This window comes from Saccopteryx leptura, chromosome 4 (assembly GCF_036850995.1).
Source record: "Saccopteryx leptura isolate mSacLep1 chromosome 4, mSacLep1_pri_phased_curated, whole genome shotgun sequence".
Taxonomy (NCBI): Eukaryota; Metazoa; Chordata; class Mammalia; order Chiroptera; family Emballonuridae; genus Saccopteryx; species Saccopteryx leptura.
This window is the reverse complement of record NC_089506.1, coordinates 47158740-47176127: the sequence shown is the minus strand read 5'-3', so window position 1 is coordinate 47176127 and position 17388 is coordinate 47158740. Positions and strand designations below refer to the sequence as shown.

Genomic DNA, 17388 nt, shown 5'->3' with positions numbered 1-17388 from the left:
ACAGAGTGGCAGAGCCAGAGGTCTGTGAGGGGGTGGAAAGCCCGCCTGATTATGCTAGCAGCTCTGACTGACTGAGCCTTACCCAGAGCCCTGTGCTGAGTGGAAATAGAGTGGGGAGTTGCCAGCTCTTTGAGCCTCTTACTATCCAGGCAGAGGCAGCAGCAACCCCATAGCTGGATTATCAGGCTACTAATTGAGGAAGGAAAGACTAGGAGAAAGGCTCCAGGAACACGGACTCTCTCACTGTCGGAGCCTATAAATGCTAATAGCCTCGACTGCCAACGAGACTAAAGCACAATACATGACATTGCAATAGAGACTTATCAACTGCAAACCTCCACCTGAGCGTGGCAAAGGGGCAAAACCCGGGGTACAGAGTCACCGACCAGGAAGAGGGAGAGAAAAGAAAAAGCAAGAAGATAACCTCTCAAAATCAAGAATAATCTGCAGACTTTATAACCTATCCCATTTTATTATATTTGTTCGTTTGTTTCTCTTATCTTCATTCTTGATACTTTTTTTTTTCCTCCTCCAATTTGGCCGATTAACTCTCTACCGGTCTTACGCTCTCCTCTCCTTGAACTACACTACCCATAAGTGTTACATCTCCCATTATCTTTTCTCTTCTCTTCCTTTCTCTCTATGAGGGTTGCACTCCAAAACCCTTAACTCTCTCTCTCCTCTCTCCTTTCTTTTTTCTTCTTTTAGTGGTTCCCTCTTTTTTTTTTTTCTTTCTCTCTCTCTCTTTCTTTTCTCCCTCTATATTAGTTTCTTCCTTTTTCCTTTACAACTCCTCTCATTCAAACCTCAATAACAAACAAATTATCTTATCTGGGACTCAAACTTATGTTTGTGGCATTTTGGGGGGTTTTTACTTCACCTTTTTAACTCACTAGCAGTGCTCCCATCCCTGGCTCTCCATATTATCTAGTTCTTGTTCCACTAAATACAATAGTAATTTTTTAATTTGTCCCCCCATTTTTCTGTTTTCCTCTTAATCCTCTCATCATAACTCTTAGACAACCAACACCTAAAAGCAAATCATTTTATTCTTGACGCAAATTTTTTCCTTATTTGCTTTTTGTGGGTCCATACGCTCTTTTTTTTCTTTTTTCTTTCTTTCTTTCTTTTTTTTTTTTGCCCCTTTATTACTTTTCCCCAATTCAGGCCCTCCATCACAGGCATTGTTTGTTATAATTCACAGTCCACCACAAGATTTTATCAAGAAAGAGGGGAGAGGAGAGGAGAGGAAAAAAGGAGGGGGGGAATAATTTCCTTTTTTTTTTTTTTAAATTTTTATTTTATTTTATTTTTCTTTATTTCATTATTAATTTTTTTTTAAAAAAACAACTCTTTTCGATTTTTTATTTTTTTTATTTTTTTTAACTTTTTATTCTTTATTAAATCTCATTAATACTATCAACAAAACCACCCTCAGATGCCATTAAGGAAGAGAAAATCGAATATCATGGATACAAAAGAAAGAGAGGTAACACAGCTAGATGAGGAAAAATCTATGGAGAAAAAATTTAATATATTGGAAACCTTGGAGCTAAATGACAGAGAATTCAAGATAGAAATCCTAAAAATCCTCCGAGATATACAAGAAAACACAGAAAGGCAATTTAGGGAACTCAGAAAACAACTCAATGAACACAAAGAATATATGTCCAAGGAAATTGAAACTATAAAAACAAATCAAACAGAGATGAAAAACTCAATTCACGAGCTGAAAAACGAAGTAACAAGCTTAGCTAATAGAACAGGTCAGATAGAAGAGAGGATTAGTGAAATAGAAGACAAGCAACTTGAGGCACAACAGAGAGAAGAAGAAAGAGACTCAAAAATTAAAAAAAAATGAGATAGCCCTACAAGAATTATCTGACTCCATCAAAAAGAATAACATAAGAATAATAGGTATATCAGAGGGAGAAGAGAGAGAAAATGGAATGGAGAACATACTCAAACAAATAATAGATGAGAACTTCCCAAGCCTGTGGAAAGAACTAAAGCCTCAAGTTCAAGAAGCAAACAGAACTCCAAGTTTTCTTAACCCCAACAAACCTACTCCAAGGCATATCATAATGAAATTGACACAAACCAACAGCAAAGAAAAAATTCTCAAGGCAGCCAGGGAAAAGAAGAATACAACATATAAAGGAAGGCCCATTAGATTATCATCAGATTTCTCAGCAGAAACTCTACAAGCTAGAAGAGAATGGACCCCAATATTTAAAGTCCTGAAAGAGAGGAACTTTCAGCCACGAATACTATACCCATCAAAGCTATCCTTCAAATATGAAGGAGAAATAAAAACATTCACAGATACAGAAAAGATGAGGGAATTTATCATCAGAAAACCCCCACTCCAGGAATTACTAAAGGGGGTTCTCCAATCAGATACAAAGAACAAAAAAAAAACAGAGCCACAAGTAAAAGCTCCAAGAAGAACACAATAAAACCAAATTTAAACTGTGACAACAACAAAAAGAAAGAGGGGGAGAAGATGGAGATTAACAGTAGCAAAGGACGATGGAGTGCAAAAGTACTCACAAAATAGTTCGCTACAATGAACAGGGTAGGGACCCTTTTCATTATTCAAAGGTAACCACCATTGAAAAAACCACCACAGAAGCACATGAGATAAAAAAGATAGCAACAGTGGAAAGATGTATGGAATACAACCAAATAAAAACAAAAGATAGAAAAACAAAAGAGAAGGATCAAACAAGACACAAAACTAACAGAAAGCAAGATATAAAATGGCAATAGGGAACTCACAAGTATCAATAATTACACTAAATGTAAACGGATTAAACTCACCAATAAAAAGGCACAGAGTAGCAGAATGGATTAAAAAAGAAAATCCAACTATATGCTGCCTACAGGAAACTCATCTAAGTAACAAGGATAAAAACAAATTCAAAGTGAAAGGCTGGAAAACAATACTCCAAGCAAATAACATCCAAAAAAAAGCAGGTGTAGCAATACTCATATCGGATAATGCTGACTACAAGACAGGAAAAGTACTCAGAGACAAAAATGGCCATTTCATAATGGCTAAGGGGACACTGAATCAAGAAGACATAACAATTCTTAATATATATGCACCAAACCAAGGAGCACCAAAATATATAAGACAGCTACTTATTGATCTTAAAACAAAAACTGACAAAAACACAATCATACTTGGAGACCTCAATACACTGCTGACGGCTCTAGATCGGTCATCCAAACAGAGAATCAACAAAGACATACTGGCCTTAAACGAAACACTAGAGCACCTGGATATGATAGACATCTACAGGACATTTCATCCCAAAGTGACTGAGTATACATTTTTCTCCAGTGTACATGGATCATTCTCAAGAATTGACCATATGTTGGGCCACAAAAACAACATCAGCAAATTCAGAAAAATTGAAGTTGTACCAAGCATATTTTCTGATCATAAAGCCTTGAAACTAGAATTCAACTGCAAAAAAGAGGAAAAAAATCCCACAAAAATGTGGAAACTAAACAACATACTTTTAAAAAATGAATGGGTCAAAGAAGAAATGAGTGCAGAGATCAAAAGATATATACAGACTAATGAAAATGACAATACGACATATCAGAATCTATGGGATGCAGCAAAAGCAGTGATAAGAGGGAAGTTCATATCACTTCAGGCATATATGAACAAACAAGAGAGAGCCCAAGTGAACCACTTAACTTCCCACCTTAAGGAACTAGAAAAAGAAGAACAAAGACAACCCAAAACCAGCCGGAGAAAGGAGATAATAAAAATCAGAGCCGAAATAAATGAATTAGAGAACAGAAAAACTATAGAAAAAATTAATAGAACAAGGAGCTGGTTCTTTGAAAAGATCAACAAAATTGACAAACCCTTGGCAAGACTTACCAAGGAAAAAAGAGAAAGAACTCATATAAACAAAATCCAAAATGAAAGAGGAGAAATCACCACGGACACCGTAGATATACAAAGAATTATTGTAGAATACTATGAAAAACTTTATGCTACTAAATTCAACAACCTAGAAGAAATGGATAAATTCCTAGAAAAATACAACCTTCCTAGACTGAGTCAAGAAGAAGCAGAAAGCCTAAACAGACCTATCAGTAGAGAAGAAATAGAAAAAAACATTAAAAACCTCCCCAAAAATAAAAGTCCAGGCCCTGACGGCTATACTAGCGAATTTTATCAAACATTCAAAGAAGACTTGGTTCCTATTCTACTCAAAGTCTTCCAAAAAATTGAAGAAGAAGCAATACTTCCAAACACATTTTACGAAGCCAACATAACCCTCATACCAAAACCAGGCAAGGATGGCACAAAAAAAGAAAACTACAGACCAATATCTCTAATGAATACAGATGCTAAAATACTAAACAAAATACTAGCAAATCGAATACAACAACATATTAAAAAAATAATACATCATGATCAAGTGGGATTCATCCCAGAATCTCAAGGATGGTTCAACATATGTAAAACGGTTAATGTAATACACCATATCAACAAAACAAAGAACAAAAACCACATGATCTTATCAATATACGCAGAAAAGGCTTTCGATAAAATACAACACAATTTTATGTTTAAGACTCTCAACAAAATGGGTATAGAAGGAAAATATCTCAACATGATAAAGGCCATATATGATAAACCATCAGCTAACATCATATTAAATGGCACTAAACTGAAGGCTTTCCCCCTTAAATCAGGAACAAGACAGGGTTGTCCACTCTCTCCACTCTTATTTAATGTGGTACTAGAGGTTCTAGCCAGAGCAATCAGACAAGACAAAGAAATAAAAGGCATCCATATCGGAAAAGAAGAAGTAAAGGTATCACTTTTTGCAGATGATATGATATTATACATCGAAAACCCCAAAGAATCCACAAAAAGACTACTAGAAACAATAAGCCAATACAGTAAGGTCGCAGGATACAAAATTAACATACAGAAGTCAATAGCCTTTCTATATGCCAACAATGAAACAACTGAGAAGGAACTCAAAAGAATAATCCCCTTCACGATTGCAACAAAAAAAATAAAATACTTAGGAATAAACAAAGAATGTAAAGGACTTATATAATGAAAACTATAAACCATTGTTAAGGGAAATCGAAAAAGATATAATGAGATGGAAGAATATACCTTGTTCTTGGCTAGGAAGAATAAATATAATCAAGATGGCTATATTACCCAAAGCAATATACAAATTTAATGCAATTCCCATCAAACTTCCAATGACATTTTTTAAAGAAATAGAGCAAAAAATCATCAGATTTATATGGAACTATAAAAAACCCCGAATAGCCAAAGCAATCCTAAAGAAAAAGAATGAAGCTGGGGGCATTTCAATACTTGACTTCAAACTCTAGTATAGGGCCACGACAATCAAAACAGCATGGTATTGGCAGAAAAATAGACACTCAGACCAATGGAACAGAATAGAAAGTCCAGAAATAAAACCACATATATATAGTCAAATAATTTTTGATAAAGGGGCCAACAACACACAATGGAGAAAAGAAAGCCTCTTCAATAAATGGTACTGGGAAAACTGGAAAGCCACATGCAAAAGAATGAAACTGGACTACAGTCTCTCCCCCTGTACAAAAATTAACTCAAAATGGATCAAAGATCTAAACATAAGACCTGAAACAATTAAGTACATAGAAGAAGACATAGGTACTCAACTCAGGGACCTGGGTTTTAAAGAGCATTTTATGAATTTGACTCCAATGGCAAGAGAAGTGAAGGCAAAAATTAATGAATGGGACTACATCAGACTAAGAAGTTTTTGCTCAGCAAGAGAAACTGATAACAAAATAAACAGAAAGCCAACTAAATGGGAAATGATTTTTTCAAATGACAGCTCAGATAAGGGCCTAATATCCAAAATATACAAAGAACTCATAAAACTCAACAACAAACAAACAAACAATCCAATAAAAAAATGGGAAGAGGATATGAATAGACACTTCTCCCAGGAAGAAATACAAATGGCCAACAGATATATGAAAAGATGCTCATCTTCTTTAGCTATTAGAGAAATGCAAATCAAAACGGCAATGAGATACCACCTCACACCTGTTCGATTAGCTGTTATTAGCAAGTCAGGTAACAGCAAATGTTGGAGAGGCTGTGGAGAAAAAGGAACCCTCATACACTGTTGGTGGGAATGTAAAGTAGTACAACCATTATGGAAGAAAGTATGGTGGTTCCTCAAAAAAACTGAAAATAGAACTACCTTATGACCCAGCAATCCCTCTACTGGGTATATATCCCAAAAACTCAGAAACATTGATACGTAAAGACACATGCAGCCCCATGTTTATTGCAGCATTGTTCACAGTGGCCAGGACATGGAAACAACCAAAAAGCCCATCAATAGATGACTGGATAAAGAAGATGTGGCACATATACACTATGGAATACTACTCAGCCATAAGAAATGATGACATCGGAACATTTACAGCAAAATGGTGGGATCTTGATAACATGATACGAAGTGAAATAAGTAAATCAGAAAAAACCAGGAACTGTATTATTCCATACGTAGGTGGGACATAATAGTGAAACTAAGAGACATTTATAAGAGTGTGGTGGTTACGGGGGGGAGGGGGGAATGGGAGAGGGATAGGGGGTGGGGAGGGGCACAAAGAAAACAAGATAGAAGGTGACAGAGGACAATCTGACTTTGGGTGGTGGGTATGCAACATAATTGAACGACAAGATAACCTGGACTTGTTATCTTTGAATATATGTATCCTGATTTATTGATGTCACCCCATTAAAAAAAATAAAATTATATATAAAAAAAAAATAAATAAATAAATAAATAAATTAAGTGGTGGGGAACACACACAATATTGATTCCACTTTGGGATCAAAGAATTCTTCAGGTTAAAGTTAACCGTTGCTGTAGACCTTCAAGAGCTAAACTTTAAAGGTGTGAAAATCGGATGTGAACATTTTAGGCCTGGGAAAGCTAAGCAAAGGCACAGAGGTAAAAAAGCATTTGATATGTTGAATGAATAGATTTATTTCATTTTCTGATATCAGAACTTTTTCTCAGCTGCTCTTGAATCCATCTTGGGAAGGACTTTTTCAAATTTTTTACTCATTCATTATTTATAATAGATATTATTTCATCTCCATTTATTTTACTCTGCATATCTTTAAATATCAGGATATTATAAAGTATTTTTATATTAATGTTTTCCTTTTCAACACTTAATAAAACTAAAATAACATAAAGAATAAAATAAAAATTACCCATAAGTCTACCATCCAAAAATAATATCTGATGAAATTTTGCTGTCCTTCCTTCCTTCCTTCCTTCCTTCCTTCCTTCCTTCCTTCCTTCCTTCCTTCCTTCCTCTCTTTCTTTTTTTCTTTCTTTTTTTCATGGGAAGAATCTTCTTTGGATATTTTGATATTTTGTATAGACAAAGCTCACATTCTATGGTATGTTCAGTTGCTTCAGTCTGTATGTGCATATATTCCATGACATTTTTAAGTGAGCAGAAGTAACCATTTTCTTTTGATCAAAGTGAGATAATTCCCTGCATCAAGATGAACATGAACTTCATATTCAAAGAGACCAGCATTTGAATTCTGGCGGTATTTCTTACTAGTTGTTGTAACTTAGATGGGTCATTTGGTATCTACCTTAGTTTATTAATGTGTACAATAAGGATAATAATGCCCACCAATTGGCTTTATGGTAAGAATGAGACACAATGAATGAAAAGTGCCTGGTACTATGTGATAAGTAAGCAATCAATGAATGCCTTACCTATGTAATAGAAAGTAAAAGATTAGGGCTTCCATCTCTATAACAGGACAATATAATCTATCTCTCTAAGATGTTTTGAGGTACGTACTAGTCACAGAGGGTTTTGGAAAGAAGTTGACATTCTACAAATCAGCATTTCTGTGTGTCAGGGAAGGAATGGCAATTAGTTTTGTTCAAAGTATTTATCCTTCCATCATGTGGCAGTCAGTGGGGAATGGATCTTACTACTAGGAGTGTTTGAATCTCACTGACATCTTTTCCCTGAGGGGCTTCAGAGGAAAACAAAATTGAGAATCACTCATTTGGGTAGTTTGCTCAGTTTATCACCAGACACTGAGCCATCACTTCTGTAGCCTTTTACCTATAGGGATGAACTAGAACCCTGTGGGTCCACTGTGTATTCAAACCAAAATACAGGTCTCTGACTTCAAAGTAGCATATCATCAAATAAATAGTAAAACCAAAAACATCCCTAAACCTACCCAATCAGCAGGCACAGGAGGACTGAAAGCCAACGTTGGTTATCCACCTTCCTAACAAAAACACTAAAGATGACTAAACCAATTCTGGCAGGCTGGGATAATTTAGCAATTGTACCTGAAGGTGAATGAAAGTGATTACATAATTTTAAGCAGTTCAGCTGTGATTATACCAAAGTTTCAACCTGGAAATGACTGGCAAAAAGAAAGTCACTATAGTAAGACCATTCTCCATTGAATTAACTTATTAAGGAGTCATGTTCAACGATCATAAAAACATATGTGCACTCTCTTAAAACATCTTTATTAACAATAAAAAATTTTTGTGACCTAATAAATGCATGGATTTTAAAAATCAGATAAGTCACTACTAAAAAATATTTATTTTTTGTCCAGAGTGATAGTCCTTAAGATATACTCATATTTTAGTGATATATGACTAACATTTCACAAAGAAAATATATCTACAGGTTGGCTCATGTAGGTTTGTTTTGATCTTAAAATAAGCTTAATCAGAACCCTCTCTCCATGCTCTCTATACCCAGGATTAGAATAAGAAATAGACTGCTATTGCTTTTCTTCTTTCTTTTATGCTTCTTTAATAGCTGCCCATGAGTCCAATTTAAAAGACAAGAGGGGATAATGAAGAGCCACCTCTTAATTACACAACCAGTTTACATTTCTTCAGGGAGCTCTTTATTCTGTGGCTGCAGTTTGAAGGAGGTCTTGAGACCTGAGAGTATGAGTGCAGTGAACCCCAGCACCGTGGGTTTTTTTTTCTCTCAGATTGAGGAAGACCTCAGGCCACTCACTCAGACCAAGTCTTTTTTAGGCTGGACAATATAATCAGTAGCAAGATTGTTTCCAAATTACATTTCAAAATCACAAACCTCTTTCCTGAGTTTGTAAGTTAAGACTGTGGTTGGTTGAAGGTAATTTACAAAACTAAGTCTGCAGGTAGTCACTTCAGACAGAGATGGATGCTGAGGGACTACCTGAGGTCCATTGACATCCATAGCCTTTCTATCTTCCTTTCTGCTCTGCCCTTGCAGTATGATTCTTATTGCCATCCTCCTAGAAAACCTCCAATTGTGTCCATCTTCCAAGAAAGAAGAAAGGGGAAAAGGAAAACAGACAAAGGGCAAAGGATACATGCTGACTGAGTCTGTTCCATTTTCTTTGGAAGACAATCACTGTTCTGGGAACCTCACCTAGAAGATTTTTCTCTTATATCTTATTTATTAGTGCTTTTTCCTAGGAATACCTCAGGTCAAAAGGAACCTAAGTAATAAATCATCTTCCACATAGACATATTATCACTTCCCTAGGGGAAAAGGTATTCTCCTGATATTAACAAAGGGAGAATAATATTGGGCAAGAAGAATATCACAGCTGATACAATTAGTTTCCATTCATGGCTGAGTTTCCCAACTGAGAACCATCATTATAGTGTTTTAAAGAAGAATAGCTCTGAGCCAATGAAGTTCACTCGCAAAGGTTAGTGTCTAGAGCAGCACTGTTCAATAGAACTTCCAAAGAGGATGTGAATGTTCTGAAACTGCGTTATTTAACATAGTAGCCGTTGGTCACATATGGCTACTGAGCACTTGAGTTATGACTAGTGTAACTGAGAAACTGAATTTTTAATTTTACTTAATAAGTTCAAATCAGACAACACAGGTCTAGAGCATTCTTGGTGAATATTTTGGCATGGAGGAAGAAATAAGATTAAGAACAAAAATCACTGGTGGGTGGAAGTATCTGGAGAGGACAGAGGACATTGGAAGTGGAGAGAGGATGAAACTCTACTCATCTGTGAGAAACCTTGTCAGGCAAAGACAGGTTTAGTGTACTTCAAGTGGTTCTGTGGGCTGGTTCCTCCTACAGATCTGTTCTAGAATGATCTATTCTTGTATACCTATATGAAGATAACTTATCACTGGATTTTCCTACCGAACAGAGGTAGTGTTCTCACTGAATGATGTATATGGATGGTATTACTATAGTTCTGTAAGAACTAGATGGCAACAGAGTAGAGTTGGTCTAGCACTGAAACTACTCTTATGTTCTTACTTTTTTAAATCCAATTTTCAGGACTATTCTATGTAGTAGGTTTTCATAATGGCATCCTCTGTCATTTTATGAGACAACACAATTGTCTTTTTTTTCTCCTTCTATATTGAGTGTTTGTATTTGTCTGGCTTCTCCTCCTCTACCTTACCCTATATATTGAAGTTTCCTACGACTTATTTCGCCCTAGGTGGGCTCATTCACTTCCAAAGCTTTAAATGCAATCTATTTTCAAAAACTGCAGCACTTACATGCCTAGCTAGATCTAACCTATTTTCAACACCAGGCTGTGTCAACAACTTCCTTGACAAAAAGAGAAAAGAAAAACAAAACAGAACATAAATAAAATGACATAAAATAAAACTACCTACAATGCCAACTACTGATGAGGATGGAGAGCAGCTAGACTTCTGTACTTTCGTAGTGGGTGTAAGTTGTTACAGCCACTTGCAAAAACTCTTTGATGGTATCTCCTAAAGATGAACTTATACATACCCTAAGACCACTCTTAGGTAAATGCCCCTCAAAAAATTCTTACAAAAAAAATCTCAATCACACGAGGCTCAAAACAGCTGATTTGCTGCTATCAATGTATCCTGCTATGGCTTCCATAGCTAAAGGTGGCATCGTTATTCATAATATTTTATAGCCAGAATACTAATTCTTCCTCTCTCGCACCTGTCACGCCCAGTTCAACAACAAGTCTTATAGATGACACCACCAGAGTAGATCTCCGTGCACTTCTCTGCATTTGCTCTGCTACCATACTACTTTAAGCCTTCACTGTCTTTTACTTGGTCTATTGAAATACTGTATTCTATCACTTTCCCCATACTCGTTTCTTCCCAATACAGTATAGTTTCTCACACTTAGCTGCCAAAACAAGTTTACAAATTATAACATATCACATCGCTCTTGCTTAACACTCTTCTATGATATCCTATTTTTATTAGAAAAAATATTTAAACTCCTTACTAAGAATAACAGTTTGTTATGTCCTTATTTCTAAATATTTCTACAATTTTATTATTTATTCCTGCTTTCTTACTCACTATTCTCCAAACATATTGGCCTTTTTTTTACTGCCTATAACTTGCCAAGTTCTTTTTTATTCCAAGAACTTTTCATTAGCTTTCCTAGAACATTGCCTCTCTGGCTGCTTTTCATCCCTTGGATATCAAGAAACCCTTCCCTGAAAACTGCAGTTAACAGTGTTCTCACTGTTGAATACACTAGTACCCTCTTTAATCTTCCATTGCTGAAGTGCATTTGTTCACTTGTTACTTATTTTCTCCCTTAGTGCACTGAAAACACTGTAAGGGTAGGTCTACTACTATTCTTGGTGCACAATAGATGTCTTGAATGTGTGACTAAAATTATTAGTTTATAAAAAAGATATTATTGAAAGCATTTAAAAAATTATCTAAAGGTTAGCTATGTAAATGGCAAATCAAAACATGGAAATACCAATGCATTTTGACTATTGCCTGGGCTAGATGTCAACTTAACATTATAGAAGGATGTGATAAATAAACTAATAAATAAAAAAGATCACCAATCTGCATATAAATTTTATATTAAAGTATTTTTGTGAGATGCCATTGTGTCATTCTCAATAAACTTCTAAGTCAAAGGCAGAATGCCCTTCTTTGCAATTGAGATTTAATGATTCTAATTATTAAATAGATGATAATTCTTACTAACTGAGATAGTAAGAAACGTGAACATTTAAATAGTACAAAGCTCAATGGGTTTATATTAGAAGCTTGCTATTACTTTGTTATGTATTACATATTTTTTACACCAGATTTTATGCCCCTAAAGATGGGCAACTTTTTAAAAATTTCTTTAGTAGACTTTACTTTAAATGGACTTTTTTTTGTTTTATTGAAGAAATCAAGATATAATCAATTCAATAACTATTGATTGAATGTGTAGCTCTTAGGGAACATTAATTCTCTAACATCACCCACTCTATAGAATAGAAATAAAATAGTCATCCAAGAACTGTCCATTGGCCTTGAAGTACAGTTCACTAACCAGATGCCCTGTAAACATGCCTTGGATTCAGTTTACAGTTTGCAGTTGTGATTCATTTTTTAAAAAAATCAGAAGATATTGTTTAAAAAAGTAACCTTAATGTATCAGTGTTTTTTAAGGATTAACTGTGACTAAGGCAGTGTGCACTTTGAAAACTATGGTGATGAATCAGAATGACTCTTATGTTCAACAAATGGGTTCACTTGATAAATAACAACATATCACAAGTTGAAAGACAAAAAGTTTTATAATAGAAGTTAAAAATAGGTAGTATAGAAATTCAGAAGATAAGGTGAATTTCACTGGGGGATATTAGAAAAGTCTTCACAGAGGTTTGGAAATTAAGCAGGACCTGGATGTGTTAAATAGGGGGACAGAGGTATGGCATTTCAATCAAAACAAAGGCATGAATCAGAAAAGGGCAGGGAATTCATAGAGAAGAAGGAATAGATCAGTTTAATTAAATCAAGAGGTATGTGCAAGGGGAGAAGAGGAGAGAATGTCAGGTTGGAAAAGTAGCTAGAGACTCTCTATCAGGAACCTAAAACATAAGGAAGGGTAAAGTAAGAAAACATCTCAAACATTATGGAGCCATACAGCACTAGATCTCAAGGCTGTGATGTGAGTAGAGTAGTATGATAGGAAGCTGTGAGCAAGAGTACTGAAGAAAGACATAAGAAGGTTTCTCAAAGGTTTATGATGGTGATACGAGTGGATATTTTGGAGGTAGTTTCAACAAGAACTGGCAACACTTTAGATGAGGTAAGTGGGATTGAAATGTGATTCAAAACATTTTGAACTGGTTGACTAAAAGGAAAGTTGTGTTATTAAAAGAAATGGACAATACAGAAGAGTAACTTTTAGAAAAAAATTATATGTGCAAGTGGGGAAGTATCAATTTTGGATGCTGATAGAACACAAGGTATGGAATCACAGGTGTGGTACAGTTTTGTGATCATTGAAGTTATAGAAATCCTGTGATGTGATAAATTTTTCAAAGCAGAAATTATAGGGAGATAAAAGATAACTGAAAATGAACAATTAGGAAATGCCTACATTCATTGAGTCAAAAAAAGTAGAAGAATTTATAGACAACGGAGGAGTGTTGAAAGGATAAGGAAGGTCCAATCCCATGAAAACTAATACAGGAGAGACTTTGTAAGAAGAAAATGCCCATGAATATCAAACGTATACCTTCAAACTATGCAGCACCTAAAAATGTTAGGAATTAAGAAAATGTTTCTAGTTTTCTCAAATTGCTTATTATTAATTTTCCAAAATGAAAATAGAGGCAAAGTGACACAGTGGAGAGAGAGAGTGGACAATGAGTTCAAAGAAACTGGAGTCAAGGTCTGATTCTGTGCTTTGTTTCTCTGAGCCTCCATTTCTTGACTATAAATTGGGGATGATACCTTAATCAAAGGCTGTGTGAGATTAAATTTAGTAAATCAACATATTGATAAGAAGAGGCTTTTGGAAATAGGTCTCTTAATCCAGCAAACTCTCTTGAGTTTGCTTCCCATTTGCTTTCCATGAGCTTTTAGATGATCATGTGTTATCGAAAAACCTTATTTGGATTTGTGTGAGATTAGGTTAAATTAATCAAAACAATGAATTGCAAACAATTAAGCATTGGTCCCTAATCCTTTCTTGTGCAAAGCTGAGTGTAAGAGGAAGCAGATGGAATAGGTTTACTCTTGAAGGCCCTGCCACAGCAAATGCACAAGACAGAATGATGTCAACAGTTCTGGAGGGGTTGATTGGCCTGATGATTTTATGTGTCCCTGAGAGGGACAACTGTGTCTATGATGCTTGATTTTGCATACCTTGGTTCTTAGTAAAATGCTCTATTTATAGTATACAATAAAATTTTGCCAACCAAATAGTTGTTTTGTTTGACCTTTTTGGAGAGATCTGGCTATAAGGTAATATTCATATAAGAAATAAGATAAAGCATTTATTGGAAACAAGAAACATTTTAGGAAGATGGTGCTGTTTAATGGGGTATAGGTGGCAAGAAACTAGACAGTTGTATCTGCCAATGTAGAAATGTCACAAATACAACATTGTACATATTACCAGAAGATAAACGTCCCTCAAACCAGAAGCCAATGACAGAAACAAAAGGAAAAGGAAATTTGATATATAAATCTAAGCCTCATTCTCTTTTCACCTTCTAGACAATAATTGAGGAACACGGTTACTTATATCTGTTCTTATTAGTAAGTAGAGAGACACACAGCTAAAGTAATGTAATACCAGATGCCATTCTTATGGAAATTAACCTTTTGTTTTTATTTGTAAACAATAGGGTTGCAATCAATAAATGCCACATCGATGGTCACTGACCAGCCTTGCCCTTTGGTTCGGGTGTCATGGTGTGCACAGTGGAGAAAAGCCCCAAGACTCCCCACTGATAAAATGCAAATGATGTATTTTGTATCGAGAAAGGATGGCAAAATTCCGTTTTAAATTATTTCAAGGATTCTTTCTCTCTTGATTCCATCTCCTTTGCTACATTCAAATGAATTATGTGGAGCTAGAATATTGTTGTACAGTTCTTTTAAATGGTTACATACCCCATTGACTATGAATAAAGGGGAAGTGTGTTCGCCAGATAGAAAATGAGATCCTATGGTTTACATATTTCTTCCGGAAAAGCTGTGATTCAGCTGGATATTTACCCATCTCTTTCTCTCACCCCACCCTGTGATTGCTTTTTAGGTCACGGCACGTGTTCCTGCGGTCGCTGCGTTTGCGAGAGAGGCTGGTTTGGAAAGCTCTGCCAACATCCCAGGAAGTGTAACATGACGGAGGAACTGAGCAAGAGCCTGTGTGAATCAGCAGATGGCATATTATGCTCAGGAAAGGGTGAGTATCTCTGCCGGTGCTTGGACTGGATCCCTGTTGTGACACATGGTTTGTACAGCAGCACGGAGCAAACATTTTTTTCAGACTGCACTTTGTGTGAATGAAAACCACTCTGTCCTCTGCTTGTTCCAGATGTTAAGGTTGAAAGTTAGCCATGTGAAGTTTAATATCCAAGGCAGTGAAATGCTGCTAGTATACAACCTCAGTGTGAATGAAATTAAATTAATATTTGTTTAATGAAGAAAGTACAGTTAAGATATGGTGGGTATTGAATGCTCCCTGCTCTGCCAAAGGGAAAAAAAAGCCAAAAGGATCATCATTGAGCTCACCTGTGAAATAGCAGCGACCAGAACTGCATCTGGATGCTCATGAGATTCTCAGAAAATGGTAGGGAGCTGCCCTGCCTGGACTGCGTGTCATTTTCCAGCTCTCTTCTTCAGCTCAGTTGCCTCTTGCAGAACAAACACCCCTTTTTTCAGACTTCTATAGCAGAAGTTGCATTTACCCTGTATCACCTACCCTGATCCAGGAGTAGCAGACAAATAGCTTTCTGAAGAGGACACAGTGAAGCAAAGCCGATCTGCTGAGGAGGTCTCAGAAGTAGAATGCACCAAGGGACGTGCCCCTCAGCAATGGTGGTTGCTTTACCTATCACTCCAGGCCTATGCCAAAACCGGATGAAAGAGGCGTCTTGACGTCATTGTAAAGATAACATCAGATGGGTGCTGTGACCGCATATGGTCCCAGGAGGAAGGCTGAAAATTGATACAAACATGCTCATTTCAATAAACAACCATGTTCTCGGTTTCCAGGAATTCTGTCTGAGACCAGCGTTTACAGCACTTTGGCAAGGGGGACATGCCTTCAACCTAATGTAATTACAGCAGCTAGGTGGCACTTAAATGCATTTAAAGCAAACACTTTGTTCCCTTTCGCTCTCTTATTAAATTCATTCTCATTCCAAGTCCTAAAGAAATCTCGCCCCATTTCAGTTCTCAGGGGCACTGAGCTCCTGGAAACACTTGCTCTAGGTTCAGGAAAAAGAGGAAAAGTATCACAGAGGAAGAGTTTAACGGACAGAACAGGAAAGGGGCTAGAAACAGAATTAACATTCAAGGGAGAAGCAGGAGGGAAGAAAGAAATGTTCTCAGATCAGAAGTGAGTATCCTGTGTATAAAAAAATACTGAGAATGACGAACTTGTCTGAATTCAATTTTTTTTTAATTTTTTTTTTTTTTTTTTAGTATAGCTTCAAACACAGAACCTGAAGTTTAGATACTTTTTGTGTTGGTTTTCATGATGATATTATCCTTGGAATAAGGATATTATCTCTTCACAGAAATTCTCTTGAATGAGGAAACTCCCCTGCATTATAACATTGATGTGCTTGTTTCTATTTGTTCATTTTAAAAATCAGCCATCGAATCATTAACATTACTCTTAAGCAGGTCTTTTTGCTCAGTCATGTCCCATTGCAGATGCAGGAAGGAAGCAGAAAGCCAGGCTCACCTGAGTGTTGAATACCAGCCTGCCATCTCTTAAAATGAATTTCATGCAAAAAAAGAGGAGCAGCTTATTTTCCAGAAATAAACATTCTTATTAAAGTTATTACCTTCTGAGGACAGATTCTTGTTGTCAGCATCGAAAATGCCAAAGAAAATGGTGAACCCAGAGTAATTTCCTCAACACAAGAAAATCTCTCCGGTTAATGTCTTTTTCACACTTTAGGTGATGGAACACTATCTACAGATCAAAGAACGGTTTATAACATACATTCTAGGCTGTTTGTTTATCTTTCAATGGGTAGCAGGTTTTCTGTCTTTAAATTCAAAAGGGATTATAGAAACGGTCTCAAGGCGGCCTGTTTTGAGGCTGGTGTTAGTGATAATGGTGGACATTGTATTGTCCACAACAGCTGGCTGTCTGCTCCTTTCTTTCCTCTTATTCTAGAGATGTCAGTGCCAGATTATAGAATGGGACTAAAACTAAGACCGGGGAACTGGACTCTTTCACAGGCACAGAGAGAACAGTAGGGACACAGCAGTTATTTCTGTCCCCGTGCAGGGTACCACCCCAGCCCCACTGCAAGAACAACAGAAAGGGTAACTCATAAA

General features: G+C 36.2%; 1 protein-coding gene across 1 annotated transcript in view; it reads left to right on the top strand.

Moving 5' to 3' along the window:
- Window positions 1–17388, top strand: part of ITGBL1 (integrin subunit beta like 1) — a 227064-nt gene that overhangs the window by 202808 nt on the left and 6868 nt on the right. The window contains exon 9 of the mRNA XM_066380600.1: window positions 15128–15274. Coding sequence (XP_066236697.1) covers window positions 15128–15274 — 147 coding nt within the window. The remainder of the gene's footprint in view (window positions 1–15127; window positions 15275–17388) is intronic.